This window comes from Micromys minutus (assembly GCF_963924665.1).
Source record: "Micromys minutus genome assembly, chromosome: 21".
NCBI lineage: Eukaryota > Metazoa > Chordata > Mammalia > Rodentia > Muridae > Micromys > Micromys minutus.
Window position 1 is genome coordinate 45,322,578 of NC_137956.1, and position 22,270 is coordinate 45,344,847.

General features: G+C 45.0%; 1 protein-coding gene across 2 annotated transcripts in view; it reads right to left on the reverse strand.

The window, feature by feature from the left end:
• The window catches only part of TGFBR2 (transforming growth factor beta receptor 2), an 86,919-nt gene that overhangs the window by 63,592 nt on the left and 1,057 nt on the right, over positions 1–22,270 (reverse strand). The window contains exon 2 of one of the 2 annotated variants that reach the window (XM_080934074.1): positions 6,185–6,259. The exons of the other annotated variant lie outside the window; for it this stretch is intronic. Coding sequence (XP_080790200.1) covers positions 6,185–6,259 — 75 coding nt within the window. The remainder of the gene's footprint in view (positions 1–6,184; positions 6,260–22,270) is intronic. 2 annotated transcript variants of the gene reach the window in all.

Sequence of the window (22,270 nt, forward strand, 5' to 3'; positions counted from 1 at the left end):
GCATGTGTTTGCATATTCATGTATTTGTGCACATGCATGTGCCTGTGTGTGAACATGCATGTGTATGCATGTGTCTGTTTGTGTGCGTGTTTCTGTGTGCAAGTATGTGTGTGCATGTGTGTGTGCAGGTGTTGCACACGTGCATGTCTGTATGTGTGAATGTGTTGCCTACCAGCAAGCCCTGGTGACCCTCCATTCCCTGCTCTTCAGAGCAGTGGGGTTAAAAAACATGCAACCACCACCACCCAGACTAGAAATTTGAACTCAGGTCTTTATGTTTGCAAGCAAGCACTTTTACCCACAGCATCCTGAAGCCATCGCCCAGTCTGAAGGCTATTTTTATACCCTCCAATGATGACGATTAAAATCCTACATGATGAAAGCACCCTGGCTAGACATCCCTCCAACAAAACTGAATAATTAGAATACATTTCCAGCCATGTTACTAATCGCCTTAGATGACTAGACAGAAGCCGTGAACTATTCCAGAACACAGGAAGGGAGAAGAACAATGAATTTAATCTGTCCCTTTGCAATCAGTGCTAAGAAATGACCCCAGGGGCCCGGAGAGATGGTTCAGGTAGTGCTTGTGTGATGACCAAGTCCCACCCCCAGCACTTACACAAGAGCAGTGGTAGTTCATGCTGTGATCCCAGCCCTGGGAGGCAAAGACAGATGCTCTCAGGGATTAGCTGGCCTGCCAGCCTTGCTTGATGGAACCAGCAGGCTCCAGGTTCAGTGACAGCCTCTCCTCCACATTCCCACCTCCCCCAGATCTTCCAGATAGGCCTCAGGAGCAAGAACCCCCGGTTCCCAGTTCACTGTGTGGCTAAAGATCTCTCTCTGATCCTGACATTATCTTTCTCCAGACGGCGGGGGTTGGAAGCATGCATGTGCTATCCCTCCCATTTCATGCCTTCCTGGGGATGGAACCCGAGGCTTCACACACACATTAGACAAGTGAGCAACACCCCAGCCCCAAGGAAATCACTATTCTGTGGCTAAGTCTCTGAAGTACAAGAATCTCGCTCTGAAACCTTGCTCAGTTTTGTTAGCATGCCAATGAACTGCTGCTCTCTGTCTTAACACCGTACCATTCCTGGACACATGCTCATCTGTGGGTTTGGCTGAATCCGTGGCTTTTGTTTTTAAATCTTGGCTTCCACATCAGAAGCATCTAGGGATTTTTTTTTTTTTTAAGATTGTGATGAAGGGAGAGCCCTGCTCAAGCCAGTGAGCCAGAACGCCTACAGGGTTGACTCAGGCAGTGGGATTACTCTAACACTTCTCAGATGAGTTGGATGTACAGCCAGAGTTAGAAATTATGTACATTTCAGCAAAGGACATAGTCTCGGGGCTGGGGTGGTGGGATTGCTCTGTTGGTTTCCTAGTGCTGACGACAGTAAACAGAGGGTCCCTGGGCTTATGCCTTAGCCAGCCTACCTTACGCGGTGAGCTCCAGGCCAATGAAAGACCCTGTCCTAAAAACAAGCTAGAAGACATTTCTAAGGTCAACACAGGAGGTTGTTCCATAGCCTGCAATGAAAAGAACATACATGTGCAGGCACACGTACCTTTACATGTGTATATCCAAATGTACATCACATACGGGGGGGGGGGGGGAGACAGAGACAGACAGACAGTCTGGACACTTGGCTCAGCAGTTAAGAGTACTTGCTGCTCTTGCAGAGGACTCAAGTTCTAATCCTAACTCCCATAACTGTCTATAACCCCAGTTTCACCTGATCCAACACTTTCTTCTGACCTCCTTAGCACCAGGCATGCATATGGTACACATACATGCCTCAGGTACAACACTCATCCACATAAAATAAAATAAATAAATCTAAAAAAATTAAATTTAAAAAAAAACAAAAAAAACAGGTGGGAGGGAAGGAGAGACTCGGTCTAAACAGAGTGGTGAACTTGACAGAAAAGTCCATAGGCAGACGGTAAGAAGCCGCCTGTAGGCACCCTACTTCGATAAATGTCTGGAGCACAGCACACTGAATTGGGACAGAGCTCCAGAGCTGTACGCAGGTGTGGTCAGGCCCAACGCAAAGCGTCTTCCTACATGACTCAGCCTCTAATCCTGTTTGGGAGAAGAGGCAGGTAGTAAAAGACAGGACTCCAGGGCCCTTCATTTTCAATGTGTACTCTCTTCAGAAAAAAACCCTGGACAAATTCTTCAGAATGAATTCTGCTGGTTGCTCATTATGGTCTTTGGAAAGGGTGAACCTTCTCAGCTAGGCCTCATGGTGACAGCAGGGCACAAGAAAATTCAGTTGGGAGATTGGACTGGAGGATTCCTGACAAGGTTGGACTTTTCAGTTTTTTCATTCGTTTGTTTCCATGAATGTGTCTTGCTCAATCCAATCCTATCCTCATTCCCCATCTCCAGCTCTTCTTGGGTCCTTTCCTGTCTCCTTTTCTATGTCCTCTTTCAGATAGACAGACAGACAATGAGAATGGATGAATGAGTGCATGGATATACAGATGTCTAGTTATCGATGTTCAGTTGGTGTTGTTGTCTGAAAGCATTTGAATGTTGGACAGCACACTGTAGCCTGGGAAACCTACGAGGATCTCACCCTGGAAGAAAGTCAACTTCATTGCCCTCGGCAGTTACCAACTGTCTCTAGCTTCCCAATAGATGTGCAGCCCTGTGAGCACCCCCCCCAACTTCCCATCCATGAGAAAGATGAACTTCTAAAATGTCTCTTAGACTGGAAAGATGGTTCAGTGGGTCAAGATGGTTGTTTTGAAGCCTGACATCCTGATCAAGCACCAGGCAGAATCAACATGGTAGAAGAGAACTGATTTAGTTAGGTTTCCATTGCTGTAGACACCATGATCAAGGCAGCTCTTGTGAGGGACAACATTTAATTGGGGCTGGCTTTAGTGTTATGAGGGTCAGTCCATTATCATCATGGTAGGAAGCATAGCAGCATCCAGGCAGGCATAACACTTGAGCTGCTGAGAGTTCTACATCTTGTTTGGAATGCAACCAGAAGAATATTGACTTCCAGGCAGCTAGGATGAGGGCCTCAAAGCCTACCCCACCCAGTGACACACTTCCTCCAACAAGATCACACTTTCTAATAGTGCCACTCCCTGGACCAAGTATGTTCAAACCACCAGAAGAACAAAACTGACTTCCAAAAGTTTTCCATTTGTCCTCTGACTTCCACATGCATATGTGCACATCCATGTACTGGCCACACACATAAATATATAAATTCAATACAATTTTAAAAACTAAAATGTGTCTTGAGGTCTGAAGATATGATTCAACTGATAGAATACTTGCCTACCATGTATAAAGCTTTGTGTTTGATTTGCTGGGTCCAGTAAACAAGTCATGGAGACAAGATGATAATCCCTGCACTCAAGAGGCAGAGGCAGAAGAAATGTTCAAGGTCATTCTTGCCTACATAAATAGTTCAAGGCCTGCCTGGGCTACTTAGGACCCTGTGTGATACTTAGAACGAGAATGGTCCCCATAGGCACTGAATGCTTGGTCTACAGTTGGTAGAACTGTTTGGGAAGGATGAGAAGGTGTGGCCTTGTTAGAGACATTGTGTCAGGAGGTAGGCAATAAAATTTCAAAAGCTCATACTGTTCAGTTGTTTTGTGTTTTCTGTATGCTCATGTTTTTCCTCTCAGCCCCTGCACCCACAATAACAACTCTGAGACTGCAAAATATTTTCAAATACTTAGGCCAGAATCTTTGGTTCTTTCCCAAATGGCTTATGAATTATCATCTCATTATTCTTTACTAAGTTTTGTCACCTGGCTGGTTACCTGGTCCTTGGATTCTTTTTATTTTTCCTACTGTCTCCATCAGCATTCTGGGGCCAATACGTGTCTGTCTCTATCCCATCATCCCCCACCCCCTCTCTTTCTGCCGAATGTCCATTTTTTAATTTCCTGCTTAAGCTCATTGACCAATCAGCTTTTTATTGACAGGTGAATGCTTTTACAAAGTTCCTAAGAGATTCTTTCTACACCATTGCCAGTCAGTACCCTCTGGCTGTCTGTCTGTCTGTCTGTCTACCTGATGGCTGTTGTCTGATGACATAGGTTCTCAGCTCACTGCTGCAGAGTCATGCCTGCCTTCCTATTGCTATATTCCCATCATGATGGTCATGGAGTCTACCACTATGTTCCCACGATCTTACAGAAAATGATTCCTCAGGTCAGAACTTGTTGCTCAGAAAAATAACACAAGACTACACAGTCTTAATACAAACACGATACATTTTAAGTCACTACCTCCCTGTGATTTAACTTCCTGTCTTAGCCTGTGTATTGGCTTTGAATCCCTTAACATTGAAGAAGGGGCCCTTTCTGAAATGTTCAAATTCAGTGTTGTTGTATGTATAGTGGCTTTTCCCTCAATACAAAAATCAGTATGTAAAACTGACAATTTTTGATGATTATATAAAAAGGATTATCCCAGAAGACTTAAAAATATGCAATCTTTTTAAAGAAGGAAGGAAGTAACAGTGAGATACCTAAAAATTTGAGGAAACCTTTGCCAATTCTAACATAAGCTCTGCCATCAATCCAGCCGTTGCTTAACCAAGCCCGACCTTAATGGAAAATCTCCAGCAGGAAGGAAGATCCCGAGGCCCCTCCAGCTCACTCAAGCCACAGGAGGAAGCTCACCCTGCTGATGACTGGTGGAAACCGAGAGAATGAAGCCCTGTCACCAGAGCTTGGTTAACTCATGTTTTTGACCAAAAATAAATAAAATATCATGACTCAACTTCTCCTTTTTTCCCCAATAACACTTGTGCAAAGCAATCTGTAGAAAAGCAGGAATGTCAATCAGCTGGATCAAACTGGCCAAGATTACTTTTTTTTCAAAAAGAGATTTGTTTTATTAATTTTTATTTATTTATTTGTGTGTGTGTGTGTGTGTGTGTGTGTGCAAGCACTCAGGGAGACCAGAAGAGGCTATGAGATCACTTGGTGCTAGAGTTACTGCTGGTTGTGAAGCACTGGACATGGGTGCTGGGAACTGAACTCACGTCCTCAAGAGCAGCAAGCAAGCGCTCTTAACCACCAAGCCACCTCACAGCCCCTCAGGTCATTCTTTATCCCAAGTCCTTTGGAAATACCACAGCTGACAACAGGTTACATTACCCCTCCAATGCCATCTTGTTTTCTATCTAAGCAATCTGATGATATACTAGGTATCTCTCTTACTCTTGTTCTGCCTCTGAAATACCTTTATTCTTCTTCACATCTTTATTCAGAGATTCAAGTTGAAGCAGCTACGGGAAGGGCAGACTGAGTTAATAATTGCCTTCTAGGTACACAGGGTAAAGACCTGCCCTCATTATGAAGAGATGTTTATGTTCCCTGGTATGCTAGGCCCGTGAAGCTCTGTAAAAATGGGAGTCACAGAATGAAGGCAACTTGCAGATTGTTACATATTTCATTTTGCTATTTTTGAGGCAGGGCTCTTGTAACTCAGGCTGGCCAGAAATTTGAACTTCAACTCTCAAGCGCTGGGATTCTAGGATTGTCCCTACACCACTCAGTGTGGCACACACAGCCTTCTGTAAGCAGCAATGTGCATCTCCAGGCAATGACAATATAACCTCACATAGCAGACCGTGCTGTGAGGCCTGGAAGAGAGGCTGCCCCGCAAGCCAAAGGAAAGAAACAACTCTGCACAGTCTGAGCTCTACTAAGATGGGAGTGCAGGGGCAAAACCTTCAAAGAAGAGTGACCTAAAAGAAAGCAGTTTCTAGCATTCTAACTTTCAATGCAAAAGACAGTCTCACCGTATCCACCATTTAGATACAAGTGTGTGAAAATAGAATAATATCTGGGCATAAACATGTTTAAATTATGTGCACAAGTGTAGGTCTGAAAATGGGATCGTGCATACCAGTACAGTGCCCACAGAAGAGTGGGTTGGATTTTTTGGAACTGGAGTTACTGGTGATTATGATCTGCCCTATGTGGCTACTGGGAACTAATTGCAAGTCCTCTGTAAAAGCAGCAAGCACTCTGAAATACAGAGCCATCTGGTCAACCCTATGACCATATATATATATATTTTTTTGTTTTTTTATCTTAGACTTATTTTTAAATTGGGGTACAATGAAAGAACATCATAACTACAACCAAAAGAAATATGAAGAAGATAAAAATCAGAATACGTTACAATGCTTCAGTGGGTGGACGGTCCTATTACAGCTTAGGTGGATGGATACATCTTTCTGGGCTTCCATTTCCACATCTGTAAAATGGGATGGAGAATTATACCCTCTCAGAGGGCGGCTTCGAGATTTAAAACATTCATTTTCCAATGAACAAAGTGGTTCATTCGTGTAAATGATTAGATTACAGAATATCACAGCCAAGTATAGTCAACAGGTTGTCTTCAAACTTGTCAGAACACAGTCCCCAAGTCTGGCTGCTGGTCTTTGCCTAGCTCACTGAGAATAAAATAATCAAGCTGATTCGCTGCCCCACTTTTCTGGCGCTACTTTCCCATCTGCCTGGAGAAGTGGATAAATAATTATTCTGGAACTTCGTGTGCTGTTGGGAATTGAAGCTCGGGCCCTCCAGATGCTAGGCAGGCGTTCCACTACTGAGCCGTATTCCCAGTCCTCACGATGGCTTTGTTTTTTAAAACTCATCATCTTATTTTAATGTTCACTTTAAATATTCATTTCATTTTAACATTCATTTTGTTTTGACTCTAATGGTGAAAGGCGTTAAATGAGTGCCAAGATTACATGGAGCAGGGAAGGACAGAGCACCGAGATGATTCAACTTGATGTTCAGCCTTGGTTGGATTTAGAATTGTCAGGGAAACACAGCTCTGGGTGTGTCTGTGAGGGCTGTTTCCAGAGAGACTTCACTAGAGAGAAAAGACCTATCCTGGCTCTAAAAGGCAACGTCTCATGAGCTGAGGCCTCAAACTGAAGGAAAAGGTGAAGTGAGACATACCCCAGCATGTATTTTTCACTGCTTTCTGACTATGGGGGTCCCATATTTTCACTACCAGCCTTGACAGGAGCCCTAACTGTGAGCCAAAATAAACCCTCCTTTCTTAAGCTGCTTTCCTCAGTCTTTTTGTCCCCTCAGTAAGAAGAGTGACCAATAGAGATGTGAAGCTCACTAACGTGCCTCTGCCGAGGTCCTGGCTATTCCAACAGAGCATGGCCAGTCCTCAGAATGTGGTCTAAGCTCTGCTTGGAGCCAGTGCACCTGTGCCTTCTGACCAGTCCATCTCCTTTTAACTTCAGGACCTTCCATGCATCGAATATAAGTGCCAAGTAGTGACACCTTGGTGAAATCACAGCGAAAGATTTACTAGAAGTGACACCATCAATGACACTCGGCCAAGCTTCCCAGGGCTGCCTGCAAAGGCCACTCCACTGATGAGCCCTGGTACAGCGCTGATCATGATCTGCCAGCCTTGTATCTCATTTCCCATCCCAGAACTTGTAAAAGATGAGCAACTAAAGAAACAGAGAAGTCCTGGGCTGTTTGGATCGGCGTGTCATGACATCAGATACCTAGGCAATTGCTTTTTATATATAAGGAGTTTCCGAGGATGGGGGATGACTTAGTAAATTGTCTGTCATGTACTCAAGGAGGCGTGAGTTCAGATTCACAGCAGCCAAAGCAAAAGGCTGGACATGACAGTGCTTCCATACAACCCCGTCACTGCGTGGGTAGAGACAGGAGGATCCCGGGACATGCTGACCAGCACGTCTAACCTAGTTGATGAGCTCCAGGTTCAGTGAGAGGTTCTGTCGCTCAACAACAACAATAATAATAGAACAATAGAAAGAGATGCTCAACAGTAACCTCTGATGGACATGCTTACACACACAGGAACTATATACACATACATGCAATACACACACACACACACACACACACACACACACACACACACATATGCCAAGAGAAAAAGAAGAGGCAGAAGGGGGAAGCTGTTAAGCTGTTATTGCATACCAGCAGAGACCAAACCAATGGACTTAGTAGGTGGGAGTTCAAGTCATAGCTGTGGTTTAAGAAGATAACATTGCACTGTTAAGAAGCTGGAAGTGGATGCTGCCAACTCAACTGTTACACATGGGGCCGTGCTTATCTAAATGGGTCACAGACAAAAGTCACAGACTGCCGGGGTAGGGGAAGGTAAGAGAGACTGGGAAGAGGAAGCAGTCGGAAGACATGACATACATTCCAGAACTGTTAAATATCGAAATCAATCCTCATTAGAAAGAAACTGGGTGTTCTTCCGTGCCCTGGAGCCATCCTAGGCATTCCGTTGATATTCCGTTAATAAGTGGGTGAGAGGCAATCGATACTCTTAACAATATCTAACAATATCCTGAACAGTGTAACTGGTTGTGTGATGACCACAAAGCACCCTCACCAACAGCATCATTAAAGTCTTGTAGGAGAAATGGTTTTGGCAGGTTAGAAGGTGACCAATAGTGGGTGGGTCTATGGTTGCCCAATATGTACCATAGACACATCCAGTCCTCATTCCTATACATACCGTGAATAGACACACAGATGTATATCCTCACAGATATCATAAACATGCACCCAAAATAAGTCATTAATAATTAATAGATTAATTAATCAGGAGTCAGGGCATGAAGTATGCAATAGTAGAAAAAGAGACTAGAGACCCTGACTGATCTAGGCGTGTTCTCATGAAATGGATCTGTGAAGCACTGTCCAGTGTGTAGACCAGGCACACAGAGGACTCTGACCTCGACAGGGAAGGGAAGCCAGGTGGTCCCCAAGGACTCAGGAAGTGAACCCACAGAAGGCTGAGGCAAGGCAGGTTCAACTGCCCGAACTATGTGCAGACTTATTAGGGAAAGTCAACGGTGACCAGGGAGAAGCCTGGAGAGTCTTCGAGAGAAAGATGGTGCTGTGGTTGCTTAACTAGAGACTAAAACTAAAACCAAGTAGCTCTACACTTGCCCCAACAGGATGCTGCTGTAAGTAGCATCTCACTAAACGGTCCAAGGATCACCCGTCAGCCTGATGAAGCTGTTGAGATCTGACCCAACAGGAAGCAGACAGGGCAGGCAGTGGACATTTGTCATTCTTCTTTCTTTTGTCATGTACAGTTTACAGTTTGGCCATCATGGCCAAAGTTTAAAACAAAAAGTGAGGGAAAAAAATGATCGGAAAGGTCAGAAACTTAGTCCGGAGAACTATTCATGGTGACAATGTTACTTAGGGGTGTTTAGAATGGACAGGAAGTGAGGATTCTGGAACATGAAAACAGCCATGGTTTTAAAACTCTCTTGGGATTGAATAAAGTCCAGAGGCCGGTGAGCAACGGCCCACTTGGAGAAGGTTAAAGTCAAGGTCCAGAGAGCTGGGAGTCCTTCCTGAGCTTCAGAGAATTAAGTTCCTCAAATCAAAATAAGGAGACTGGGAAAAGATGGCGGCTGGGTCGGAGAGATGGCCCACCACCAAGCCTAAGGACACAATGGAAGCAGAGAACTCTCTGGAATGAGTTACATACTCCTACCCACACAAATGCTCTCCATGACACGTCTCCTCCTCCATATATAATCAAACAAATAAATGGATGTTTAAAGAAGAAAATAAAGTATATTTACTGTGTAACGTATGTAAGTAAACAGATCACTTTAAAAGCAACAGTATTGGGAAACTGAGGAGAACAAACTCCCCAAACAATTACCATGAATTTGTGGACTTGTTGGGCATGCACACATTTGGCACCGAGTGCAGTGGACGGTGTCACACATTTTAAGAGATGCCACGGTACAAAGAGCCCAGTGTGGATTAAAGCCTCTGTGGCCCCTTGCTCACCAGGAGAAGCAGCTGGTGATGAGAACAGGCATGTGGACGATGACCACAGACGTCTTCCTAACAACGGTCATGACAAATATGAGTGACCAGCACAGGTTGAGAGGGTTGTGTTCAATTCAGAAACACATAACCTGAGAGGTTCCAGATTGTCGTGGTTTGATTTTCCTTTTTACATGGTTTCTAAAGCAGATGCGATCAAATGACGGTTTCCTCTTAGTGTTGTGGTTTGAGAAAATAAAATGTGCACAGGACATAGGATCACAAGAGAGTCACTGAGAGCCAGACCTACACTTGGAGATTCACAGATGGCGGCGTGGACAAGGGGCTTGTCTACAAAGTGTGAGGACCTGAGCTGTATCCCGGCACCTCGTAAAAGGTTGAACATCTGGGGTGCGCTTGGGTGCATTTATTCTGTTTGTTTTTGTTTACTTTTAAAAATGCTTCTTTCCATTATCAAATCAATATTGTTATTAATTTAATGATAGTGTATTTAGATCTTATATTGCTAAATCCTCCTATGGGTGCCCCCTCCCTCCTCTTCATCCCCCAACTTCATGTTCTCTTTATAACAAATCTTTTTTCATATACTTTGGGATGTAGGACCTCCACTGGGGTGTGGCTCAGCTACCAAGGGCCACACACTTGAAGAAAATGAACCTTCTCTACCCCCAGTAGTCATTAGGTGCTACGAGTTTATAATACAAAGCCAGGGGGGAAGGTAGAGTCTGGTGGGCGCCTGGCCAATTAGAATAGTGAGAAACCCTGCCTCAAAAACATAAGGCAGATAGTGTCTGCAGAATGAAAACTGGGATGTCTCTACCTTTACACACATGTGCATGTACACACACACACACACACACACACACACACACAGAGAGAGAGAGAGAGAGAGAGAGAGAGAGAGTAAAATATTTCCACCCTTTACCTAACAAGAGTCTGTAAACTAAGCAGAAACGCAATTACAGGTCTCAGCCGCTCCTCCCCTGCCTAAAACAGAAGTCCAGAGGCTGCTGGGCCATCACCATGTCTGTCGCCTCTGAGAGTATTTTAAGGAGAGCAGTGGTGCAATCTCTGGAAGGCAGCCGAACACTAATTATACCCACAGGCATCCTTCCCTTCCCCAAGGCACACAGACAGCCCTTGAGTCTTCTTCAAGACAGACCAAAGTCCTTTTTGATTTTTCTACCTTGGGACAAAGCTTCCTGAAGATCGTACCCACTCAAGGGAGGATCAGAACCAAACACTGTCACTGACAGAAGAAAAAAAAAAATGGCATTACCACCAAACCAAGTGCGGCTGTCTGGAGACAGGCATGAGTTCCGGCTAAAGCAAACCTACGACGACCACAGTCGGTCACTCACACACCTGCAGCGGGGAATTCTTAAAATGACCATGGTGATGCATGCTTAAATTTTCTTTAGTAATAGTGAGGTAAAACCTCCAGGGAAACGGTGAGTCCAACCTATGAGGATTTGGGTTGTTTTCTATCCAGATTAGTTTGAGATTTAATAAATGTTTTCTGGGTCAACATTGGTAATTTTCTCTATTAGCATAAAGAATTACATGTGTCAGAGGGCCAGGGAAGTAGCTCAGTGGGGAAGGTACGTAAGCAGGAGGACCTGAGTTCGAATCACTGTTTTGTTGTTGTTGTTGTTGTTGTTTAATTTTTTATACAGAAACCCTGAGAGATGGAGATATGGCATAGTAATTAAGATTGTAAGTAGTCCTTACAGCTCCATGGGAACCTGATGTCGCTAGCCTCCCTGGGCACCTGCATCCATGAACACACACACACACACACACACACACACACACAGACACACACACACAACCACAAAACTAAAAAAAACAATACAGATAAACCTCTTTTTTTTTTAAGGCCAGACATAGTGAAGACTTGTAATCTTGGTGCTTGGAGGTAGAGAGAGGCTTCATGGACCAGCCAATCTAAGGCAAAAGGGCAATTTCCAGGTCAGTGAGAAATCCTGTCTCAGTAGGGCTCAGGAGGTGGCTCAGCAGGTGAAAGGGCTTAGCTACTGATCTGGAGGGCCTGAGTTCTTGGCACCTTTGCTATACAATAGCAAAAGCAAGAGAGACCTGGCCATAAAAGAAGGTGGAAAGAGAGGACTGACTTCCAAGCTGCCCACACACACACACACACACACACACCTGTGCACACACTTGTGCACACACAGACACAAACATGCACACACACAAACACACACATTTGCACACACACACACACCAACAAGTACACATGCACACACATGTGCACACACACACACACACACACACACACACACACAAAGAGGGGTAGAGAGAGAAAGAAGCAACAAAGCAAAGTGGAAAAACTCTTTTCTAGTCTAAGCCTCATCAAAAAACAAGCCCCACTGAAGCCAAGTTCAAGCCTATCCCCAGATGCCTTCTGGTGCCTGGTGCCCCAGTCCCCACCTGCTGTCTGTGCCTCTGATCTCAAAATAAGGGTCAGTTCTGGGTTACCTTTCATTTAGATCAAGGTCCTTTCTTGTTGGCACAGGGGGACTCCTGATGAAGGGTTTTAGCTGTACCTTAGGTAGGGGTCAGGAGTGAGGGGAGGTTTCTGTTTAGTGATGTCATAGCACAGACTCAGTCTCTGATTACAGCTGGGGGGAAGGAGGAGGAGGAGGAGGAGGAATTCTTAAATGTATCTTCTAAGCCAGTGAGTGAACCCTACCATTAGGCACAGCTTTGAGTCTTGGGGAAGGTGGTGTTTATACAGTTTAGAGGCACTCTGTTGAGAAACTAATGTATGATTAAGAATAGGGGCTTTGCTGTGAGAGTGGATGCTTACTCAGAATTATTAGCATGGTATTATACAAATTATAAATGCCACAAATAAAAACCCTTATAGAAAAACAAACCATTTTGTCCACTTGTGGCTTGACAAACTTCTCTGAATATTTTTCATCTATAACTGTGTTATATATTATATTCTATTATATATACTACACATCATCTATATCATATATCATATGTTATATATTATATATCATTATATACTATATACTATATATTACATGCTTTTAAATCATCTTTTCCCAATGATCTTGTAATACCTTTAAGACCAAAATTGGAATTTATCATATTTTTCAAATTTATTTTCACTTTTATTTATGTACATGTACGTATGTCTGCTTGGGTGTGTGTCTGTGGATGCAGAACCCATGGAGGCCAGAGAAGGGTGTGAGGTTTCCCTGGAGCTGGAGTCACAGTTGACTGTTAGCTCTTGGAACTGTGTACTAGGAACTGAGCTCAAGATTGAGCTCTGGATGAGCAATCTTGGAGCCATGTCTTCAACCCCATTTTTAAAACTGTCTTCATAATTTGTTCTAGGTGGTGCCATATAAGTATTTTGGTTTGCCCCCAGACTTAGGAAGACATTCAACAGGAGAGCAAAGGCTTTGCAAGGCTTCTTACACAGTGTTGGCTTTGATGATGCTCATTAGCCACAGGGCAAGACCAGGAGCTGCACTTCTACTAGGGAGGTCTTGGAGGTCAACTTCCAAATGCTTCGTGGCAAATCCTCCACAACCTACCATAGGTATCCTCAACCACAGGCTACAGCCTTGAACCTCCCCGGGTCTTCTCAATATGGCACCTGTCTTACAAAAGCTACCTAATGTCCCTGGGTGTAACTCCTCCTCCAGTCAGCTGAGAATGTATCATTTGCAGGACACTATGCATTTTCACCATGAGGCCATAGCCCATCAGGCACAATGAACACAGTACATGAATCAAGTCTTATTTTGGTTCACTAGGAAAAATTAAACAGGATAGTATATTTTTAGATACTGACTCAGCAGAAGCATATAGAATATACCATTATATCTCTTAACTCCTAGAGTTCCCCCCCATATTGACTAAGACGATCTAAGCTCAGCATACCAATAAGAACTCCATTAGATCCCCAAACCAAATCCTTTAAAAGACTTAACACATGTGCCATCTAGTTCTTATGTCCATTAGACACAAACTAGAGTCGTTTGAAAAGAGTGGCCTCGGTTGAGAAAATGCCCCCACCAGAGTTCCCTGTGGTAAGCCTATGGTTCATTTCCTTGACGTGGCGGGTTTGGCTCATTGTGAGCAGTGCCAACCCTGGGCTGGCAATTCTGGGTGCTATGAGAAAGCCGACTAAGAAAGCCATGAGGAGCAAGCCAGTAAGCAGCACTGCACCATGGCCTCTGCATCAGTTCCTGGGTCCAGGCTCCTAAAAGCCTTGAGTGCCTGCCCCAACTTCCTTCAGTGATGAGCTATGACCCATAGGTGTTTTCCTTCAGCATTTGCTTATGGTCACAGTGTTTATCACAGCCACAGAGGCCTAACTAAGACCCTAGAATTAGAAAACCCACTTTGAGAGAGGTGACCCTACTGTGTGTTAGAGTACTCCCTAACACACAGTAGGGGCTCAGCATGGGCCATCCCAGGCTATGGGATGATCTCAGCCATCCAGAGCTGAATAACTGTGTCCATAAAGACCCCAGATCCTTCCAAGACCAGGTGCCCAGAACAACAGCATCTCTCTGTGTGGAAGAGGCTTACAGAGCTTGGGGGCCGAAAGTGGTCATCCCTAGGCATTAGTGAGTGATCCTCCTCAAAGTAAATCCATCTTTTGAGACAGTGTAGTGATTTACCAGATGAAAAGCCACTGTGGTATAGGTTGGAAACATGCACCAGCCTTTATTGTCCTTCAGACATCTGTGTGTCTTCGGCCAAACCTTCAGTTGTCCAAAAATCATACTTTCACTAGTCCTGTACCTTAGAGCTGAGGAAAGGGTTTAATCTCCCCACACAGTCCTGAAAATCCCCATTTTTAAAGAACACTTGAGAAGCCATGGATTTCTCAAATGAAATATTCATGACACCAGAAAAAAAAATGCATTCATCCTGGGTTAATCATCGCTCCGTGCAGAGGAAATGAAACCCAAGGCTTTGGAAACTCTGGAAGCTGCTGCCACAGAACAAACCCAGCAGACTGGGCTCTCGTTCCCTCAACAAAACCGCCACTGTGGCAACCTGAGTTTTCCTCACCCTAGAGGACGGCCAGGGTCCTACTTTTCATTAATGGGCATGTTCTCTGCTCCAGGGAAAACAGGGTGCAGTCAGCAGATCCAGCTTTTGCCCAATTCTTCTGCAGAGTAATGTGGTTCATGCCTAGCCCACCCAAACACCGGAAGGCCCAGCAAGAGAATACCATGGACCAAAACAGGTAAAAACACAAACGAAGCCAACACAGTGCTGGGTCAAATGAGTCCTTGTGCCTTGGTTGACAAATACAAACCCCCAGTATTTGGAAGGCCTAGTTGAACTTCAGAAGTCCCTTCCATGCTCAAAAACCTTTGCTGGGAAATGAGAGCTCTGGTCGACATCTTGTCTTCCTCTCTGAGGCCTGTTCCATTATGAGGAGATAGAGATAGGGTTCAGTAGTTAGAGCTGTGCTCACAGAGGACCTTAGTATAGCTCCCAGCACCCACATCAGGCAGGTCACAACCACTTGTAACTCCAGCTCCAGGGCATCTGACACCCTCTTCCGGCTTCCACAGGCAACCACGTTGCACATCTGCCTACACACCTGCCTACACTGTCCTAAAAATCCCCATTTTTAAAGAACACTTGAGAAGCCATACATCTACGCATACTATGCAGGTGTACATATGTACACATGAATAAAAATAAGAATTTTAAAGCAAGACACTGAAATGGAGAATTACATCTTACAAAAAATTCTCTCTCCTCTTTTCAGACCCCTTCCTCCTTCCCCTCCCCCCCCACTCTGTTTACCTTCTATAGCAGTGGTTCTCAACCTTCCTAATGCTGAAACCTTTTAATATCAGATATGCGGGATATCTAAAAATCGATCCCCGAAGGGATCATAACAAACAGCTCGCAAGCAACTACTGTATAAGGTGTCCGACTAGAGGCCGGTAAGGCCTTTACAAGACAACCTAAGTATCCTTGCAGATTGAAGATGTGGGTTTAGGGCAGAAAGGTTTGGCAATCCAGATACCCAAAACCCGGCTGTCGAAGGGGCAGAACATGGAGCAGACATCTGAAGTGTCCCCACCCCACGGGCATGCCCGAGTTGGATGCTCTCGAAAGTCCAGGACATGCTCATAGACCAAGTTCATATTTTAGTCGCAATGCCGAAAGAATTTGAAAGAAAATATTTCATCAGATAAAGGGAGAGCCTAGATGCCTGCCCTTCCCAGATACTATCTCACCAATCACAGGCTCTTGCCTTGCAGCTAATTCCTTCTCATGGCTTACAACCCCAGCCCACAGATGCCAGGTCCCCCTTCCAAACCTAGGCAGGAAGCCAGAGACCAAGTCAACCGCAGCCAAGGGGGCAGTTGCTGTACAATGGGCATCTAGACGCTCAGTCAGTTGATAGAGTGTTTGCTCAGAGTACATGGAGCCCAGAACCATATAAACCAGGTGTAGTGTCACATGAGTGTAATCTCAGTGCTGGGAAGGAAGAGGCAGGATAGACAGAAGTTCAAGGCTAACCTCAGCTACATAGAGAGTTTGAGGACAGCCTGGGCTTCAAGGGATACCGACATAAGAGGAAAGGGGGGAAAAGGAGGACCCAGGCCAGAACGAGTCACAACCCATCAGACTTCAACGTAAAGCAAGAGCCCTCAGCAGCTATGGGATTTCAAATCAGCTGGACCTCAAAGATAATTTTGTCTTTTTAATCTTCGTTAAGTCAGATCAAATCTATTCTGCCTTTGACCATCAGCAGTTGTCTGAGCCCCAGAGCTATGTGATGGTGCTACGTGCTTGGAGCTGGAATTTTACAATAGACTTCACTGTGCTGTTCAGTACGTCGTGCAGATGTACAGTAAACACATATCGAATGCGTTGTATGGAGTGTGATGCAATATCAAAGCCTAGGCCACCCTGGTTCTCACTACCGTAGTACCACTATCAATCACCCATGGGCAAGACTTTCACTGTTCCTGTCTCGACTTTTCTGTGACACAAAGACCATCAAGAGGCACAATGCACATTGCCATGAAAAATGTCCTAGCACAGAGTATTGTATACAATGAATATGCATAAGGAGAAGTACTGAATGAATTCATAACAATAGCCCATCATAAAAGCGTATGACCCAACTAGGGGTGACCCACTGAGCGCATCTGAGGTGCAAAGGGTCCTCCACTCTCAAATATGACATCTATATGACACTTCAGCTTCTCTGCGAAGACCCACTTACACACACACACACACACACACACACACACACACACCCTCCATCTATTTATGAAATAGAAAATCATAAGAATTATCTTTTAGATTTTCTTCTATGATTAAATAAGTAATGTCACCCCTCTTCCTGATGGCACCTCAAGACAAGCCCAGGCATCCCTTCAGCTTCCTAAACACCTCAGCAAACCCCACCCAGAAATATCAATCACTCTCCTTCCCTGTCAGAGGTGACAGGCTCCTGTGGGAGGAAGGACAAAGGGCAGAACAAGCTCTGAACACCAGATCGCTACTGCTCATCCCTAGGCTGGTCCTGAAAAACACAGCTTCAACCATCCAGAGATCCACAGGGGCCGGAACACAAAACCTTGCGGAGAGATAGGGTTAAACCTTTATATAGCACTTGGCTGAAGATTCTGACCCACGGTTAGGAAGTACAGTTTTGTGTAGCCTGTTTTGAAACGCCTTAATGGCTTGCATCTGACCTAAATAAATCTCAGCATGCTCCACGATAGACAGCCAATTTTGGACGTACACACTTCCCTAAGATACACTGCTCAGAAACCAAAACATAAAGCCTAGGTGGGTAGGAAACAAACATTCAATTCAAGATGGGTGTAGTAGCTCATGTCTGGAGGACCAGTAAGTACTTGAGAGGCTGAGGCAGGAGGATTGCTACAAGTGGGAGGCCAGCCTAGTCTATATTCTAGGCCACAGAATAAAACCTTGTTTATTCTGTGTTCAAAAACAAAGCAGAAAGGCAAAAAAAGAAAAAAAGAAAGAAAAGAAAAGAAAAGAAAGAAAGAAAGAAAGAAAGAAAGAAAGAAGGAGGAGGAGGGAGGGGGAGGAATAAGTAGAAAAAAAAAAGAGAGATATCTAGCATTTGCAGGTTAATTTTATAGGTGAAAACTTCCTTAAGGTGTCAATGTCCATATGGTGGAAATAGCCAAAGCTGGGCCCTGAGGTAAGTAAGGGCTGGAGGCCTGGCTATTAAAGGCTAAAACAAAGGCAGTGCAGGCTGAGGGCAGCTTTGCCCCAGGGACTTAAGGCCAATGGGGCAGTTTAAGGAGAGCCTGCAACAAAAATAAAGAGAGGGGTGGAGATGTACCAAGCCCTGGGTCCAATTATAGGCGCTATAGGAGCAAACCAATAGCCAAGTTAAATTCAGATACTCTAGCCCCTCAGGACCAAATGCCCAACATGGCAGGGTGCTACAGCAGGGGGTTGGTTCAGCTCAGACCTTCCTGAAAGAGCACAGAGCTGTCTTCCTGGGGCAGCCCTGGAGACCAGCCTCTGAGCTACAAGGCTCAATGGGCTAGGGAATCACACAAAAATGACTGCTTGCTGTGTTTGGAGCTGTGTGAGAGAGGGTGTTTGGCTCACCTGGAACAGTCAAAGCAAGTTTCCTTATGAGGCCCAAGGAAGGTCTTCAAAGATGAAAAAAGCATCAGACAGGCATTCCAGAGAGGCAGCAGAAAGAGGGAGCTACCTAAACTGAGGCCGGGGTGGTCTAATGGTTCTCAGCCTCTTAACGCTGTGATTCTTTAATGTATTTCTTCATGTTGTGGTGACCCCACCACCACCACCATAAAAGTATTCCATTGTTACGTCATAATTGCAATTTTGCCATTGATATGAATCATGATGTAAATACCTAATATGCAAGATATATGATATGATATGTGTCTCCCTCCAGGGTGGGCCTCAACCCACAGGTAGAGGACTGCTGCCCTAGGCCTTCATGGGTTGCAAAGTCAGAAAGAATGGGGTAGGTGAGGCCTTTGTCGGGAATGACTGAGACTTAATAGTGACCAGAGCTGCCTGTGGCGTGTGAAGCATGGGGGCTAAGTGAAAGGATTATTTTATTCCATCTTCCCACATGTTATCCCAGTGAGTGCCAAGGATTCCTAGGCTGCACAGCCAGCAAGGGAGAGCTGGGATTGTAACCCAAGACAACCTGATCTTCAGTATGTGGCTCTGACTCTACTCCCAGCCCACGCAGCAGAAAGACAGGCTGGACGCGCTTGGTCCATCTTTCAGAAGAATGAGGGAGGGCTGCCGATCTTCGAGGGCGGAGATGGTAAAGAGCACAGCAAGGAGACGCTCGTGCAGAGGGACGGGAAAGGAAACATCCAACGGGCACCCTCCCACCCCTTGGTGTTTTCAGCAAAGTGTGGGGGAGTTTAGGGTAGGACGACTAGAGCAACCAAACAGGGCCTGACAGTGCTCTAAGCCCCAATGTGTCCCGTGCTCTTTCTCTGACACGATACAGGAGCTCAAAGAAACAGAACGAGAAAGAACAAGTCTGTTGCACTTATGTGGGGTAGCTCATCCTCTGAGTCTATACACCCCCTTAGACGGGGATATTTAGTAAGCACCCTTGAGAAGTCAGAATAATAAGGCAGTTTGGAAGATAGCATTAGTAAGTTTCCATTATTGATTGGAAAAATAGAATTTTTTTCCCCAGGGACAGAGGACCTGAATTCCGTTTCCAACATCTACACTGTGTTGCTTCCAGCCATCTGTAACCCCAGCAACACGGATCCAACGCCTTCCGGCCTCTACAGTCCCCTGCATTTACTACACCCTCCTACACAAACTCACGAATGCCACACGCAATGAAATAAATAAAACCACATTTTGAAATAGTTATTCATAAATGTAAGAAAAACCGTAAAGGAGGCCGGTTGAGGGCAGAAGAAACGGGTGAAACAGGAATATGGGTACCACCGAGGACCTAGGGAGGATGCGCATTTAATAGGGAGTCTTCAGTGTGGGGCGCTAAATCAAAACAGAGGCAGCAAATTATAGCCCTGGCTTGTATTTTCTGCATAATGCACTTGTTAATAACAACATATTATTAAAAGAAGTGCCCTGGGGCTGAAAATGCATGTATGGGAGGAGTGGGGAGGAGGCCAGAAGATTAAAGGACCAAAGACTTTTGGTCCAGGATTTGAACAGGTATGAGGACATCCTTAAAGAGCCTGTCCTCTGGAAGAACTCTAAAAACTCAAAAGTGTATTCTGAAGTCAGATGCATCCAGGGTACATTTTCCCCTAGGAGTCACTCCGGATTTTTGAGCACTTAGAAGCATGAACTTACTACATCGAAAACAAGTATTTTGATTTGTGAGGCCTGCTGGAGGTCTCAGCAGGTAAGCTCCAAGATCTGAGTTCTTGGGTCTTGCATGGCAGAGGAGGAGAACCAACTACCATATTCACATACATATACATGCACGCGCGCGCACACACAGACACACACACACATACACACACACACACACACACACACACACACATACACACACACACACACACAAGCACAAAACAAATAAATAAAATTTTAAATTAGAATTTGTCTATGTCTTGTCAGCTGGGGAGATGGCTCCGCACATAAAGCACTTGTCATGCAAATGTAGGGACCTGAAATCAGACCCCCCAGCACCCACATAAATAGCCAGAAGGATGTGTTGGTCACCTCTAGTGCCAGCACCCAAGAGGCAGACAGTGGGAGTGTGGAAGGCAAGCTGGCTCCCAGGACAAACCCGCACAGTGCACTCTGGGTCCAGCTAGAATCCCTTCCCCATCTCAGAGGCCTGCCTTGGTAAGTGAAGTGGAGCAGCTGAGGAAGACACCAGAGGTCATGTCTGACCCCCACACCCACGAGTACCTACAGCACCCTCAGGGAAACACGAGGAAAAGAAGTTGAACATATTGGGTTTTTTAATGTAAATTTCTCTTTTGCTGAAGTCGCTTGTTCACTTACCAGGCCGTAAGCATAAGATGTTTGTTTAGGACTGAGAGGACTTGCTAAAGAATCTAGCTCATTCCCAGTGTCTCTTGCATTAAGGTAAGGTGAGAAACATTCTCACGATTTACCACTGTGTCAGACAAATCCCGATGCCTCTCCCTTCTGTGGAAACTGAAAAGGCAAGAGAATTCCACACATCCTTTCCCTGGGAGCTGTCTTCCAACTTTAAACCATCTTAACAAACTTTGACCACCTGGGTACAACTCAAAATGAACTGTCCAAACATTCTGGGATGACAATTCCATAAAAAAAATATAATACATACATACACACACACACACACATATATACATATATATATATGTGTGTGTGTGTTTTATAAAACTATTTAAAGCCCAAATTAAAAAGACCCACCAAGCCTGTCAGCTAATGGTTTAAAACTTTGTATAAACGACTCACAAGCTACAGAGCCTGGAATTTGAAAATCACACATCTTCATCTTGTAAACAAAACTCAAACTGAGGCCTCTGGACTTTGGTTCTTCCCGATCTAAAGCAAATGTCTTGTGTACACAAAAAGAAGGGTGTTCTTTCCGATGGTCTCCGGCAAAATGCAGCGGGGTTTCTTTTTCAACCTTTTTTCTTTTCTTGTGTGTGTTTTCATGTGTTTGGGGTAGGGTCTGTGCGCGTGGACAGGGGCAGAGGAGGACACCGGGTGTTCTCGGTCAGCCTCCTCTGAGTCTCTGTCACTCTTACCGAGTCTCTCTCCCAACCTAGGGCTAACCTGGCATCCAGCAATTTCCAAAGGGTCTCCAGGTTTCTCTCAATACTGCGGGGCTGGCAAAGAACCACGCCAAACTTTGCATACGGACCCTGGGGGTTTGAACTCAGGTCCTTAAACTTGCCCAGAAGATGCCCCTACCCACTGAGACAGATCTCCTAAGCCAGTTTTAAGAGGCTGGGGTAACACCAGAGACAGTTGACCTTTCTGGAGCTGCACTTGAATGGAAACCAACGACAGGAAAGCAGAGTTTATGAAACGACACAACTAAAAACCTGGTAGGATTGTTGCTGTTTTTCTTTTCGTGGCTCTTCCCTTCTGAAATGGTCCACTCCTGCTTGCAACACGATCCAAAACTCTTAAATCACCTCAACGACTGCCGTCTGCAAAGAGCTCTCTCGCACCCCACCACTGCGCCCCCCAACACACACAGGGCCACCGCCTCCTCTGCACTTCACCCCAAGTAGACCCTGGCCATCCCTTAGTCACCAGGGAAGGTCATGGAAAGCCAGTGATGAAACGAGTGTAAACTTACACAAACTGAACCACTGAGTTGTACAGGAGGGGAAACTGAGGCCCAGAGTCATGCAACTTGACCAGATAGTGGCCCTATCCACAGATAGATACAACAATTGTAACTTTAGTGTTAAAA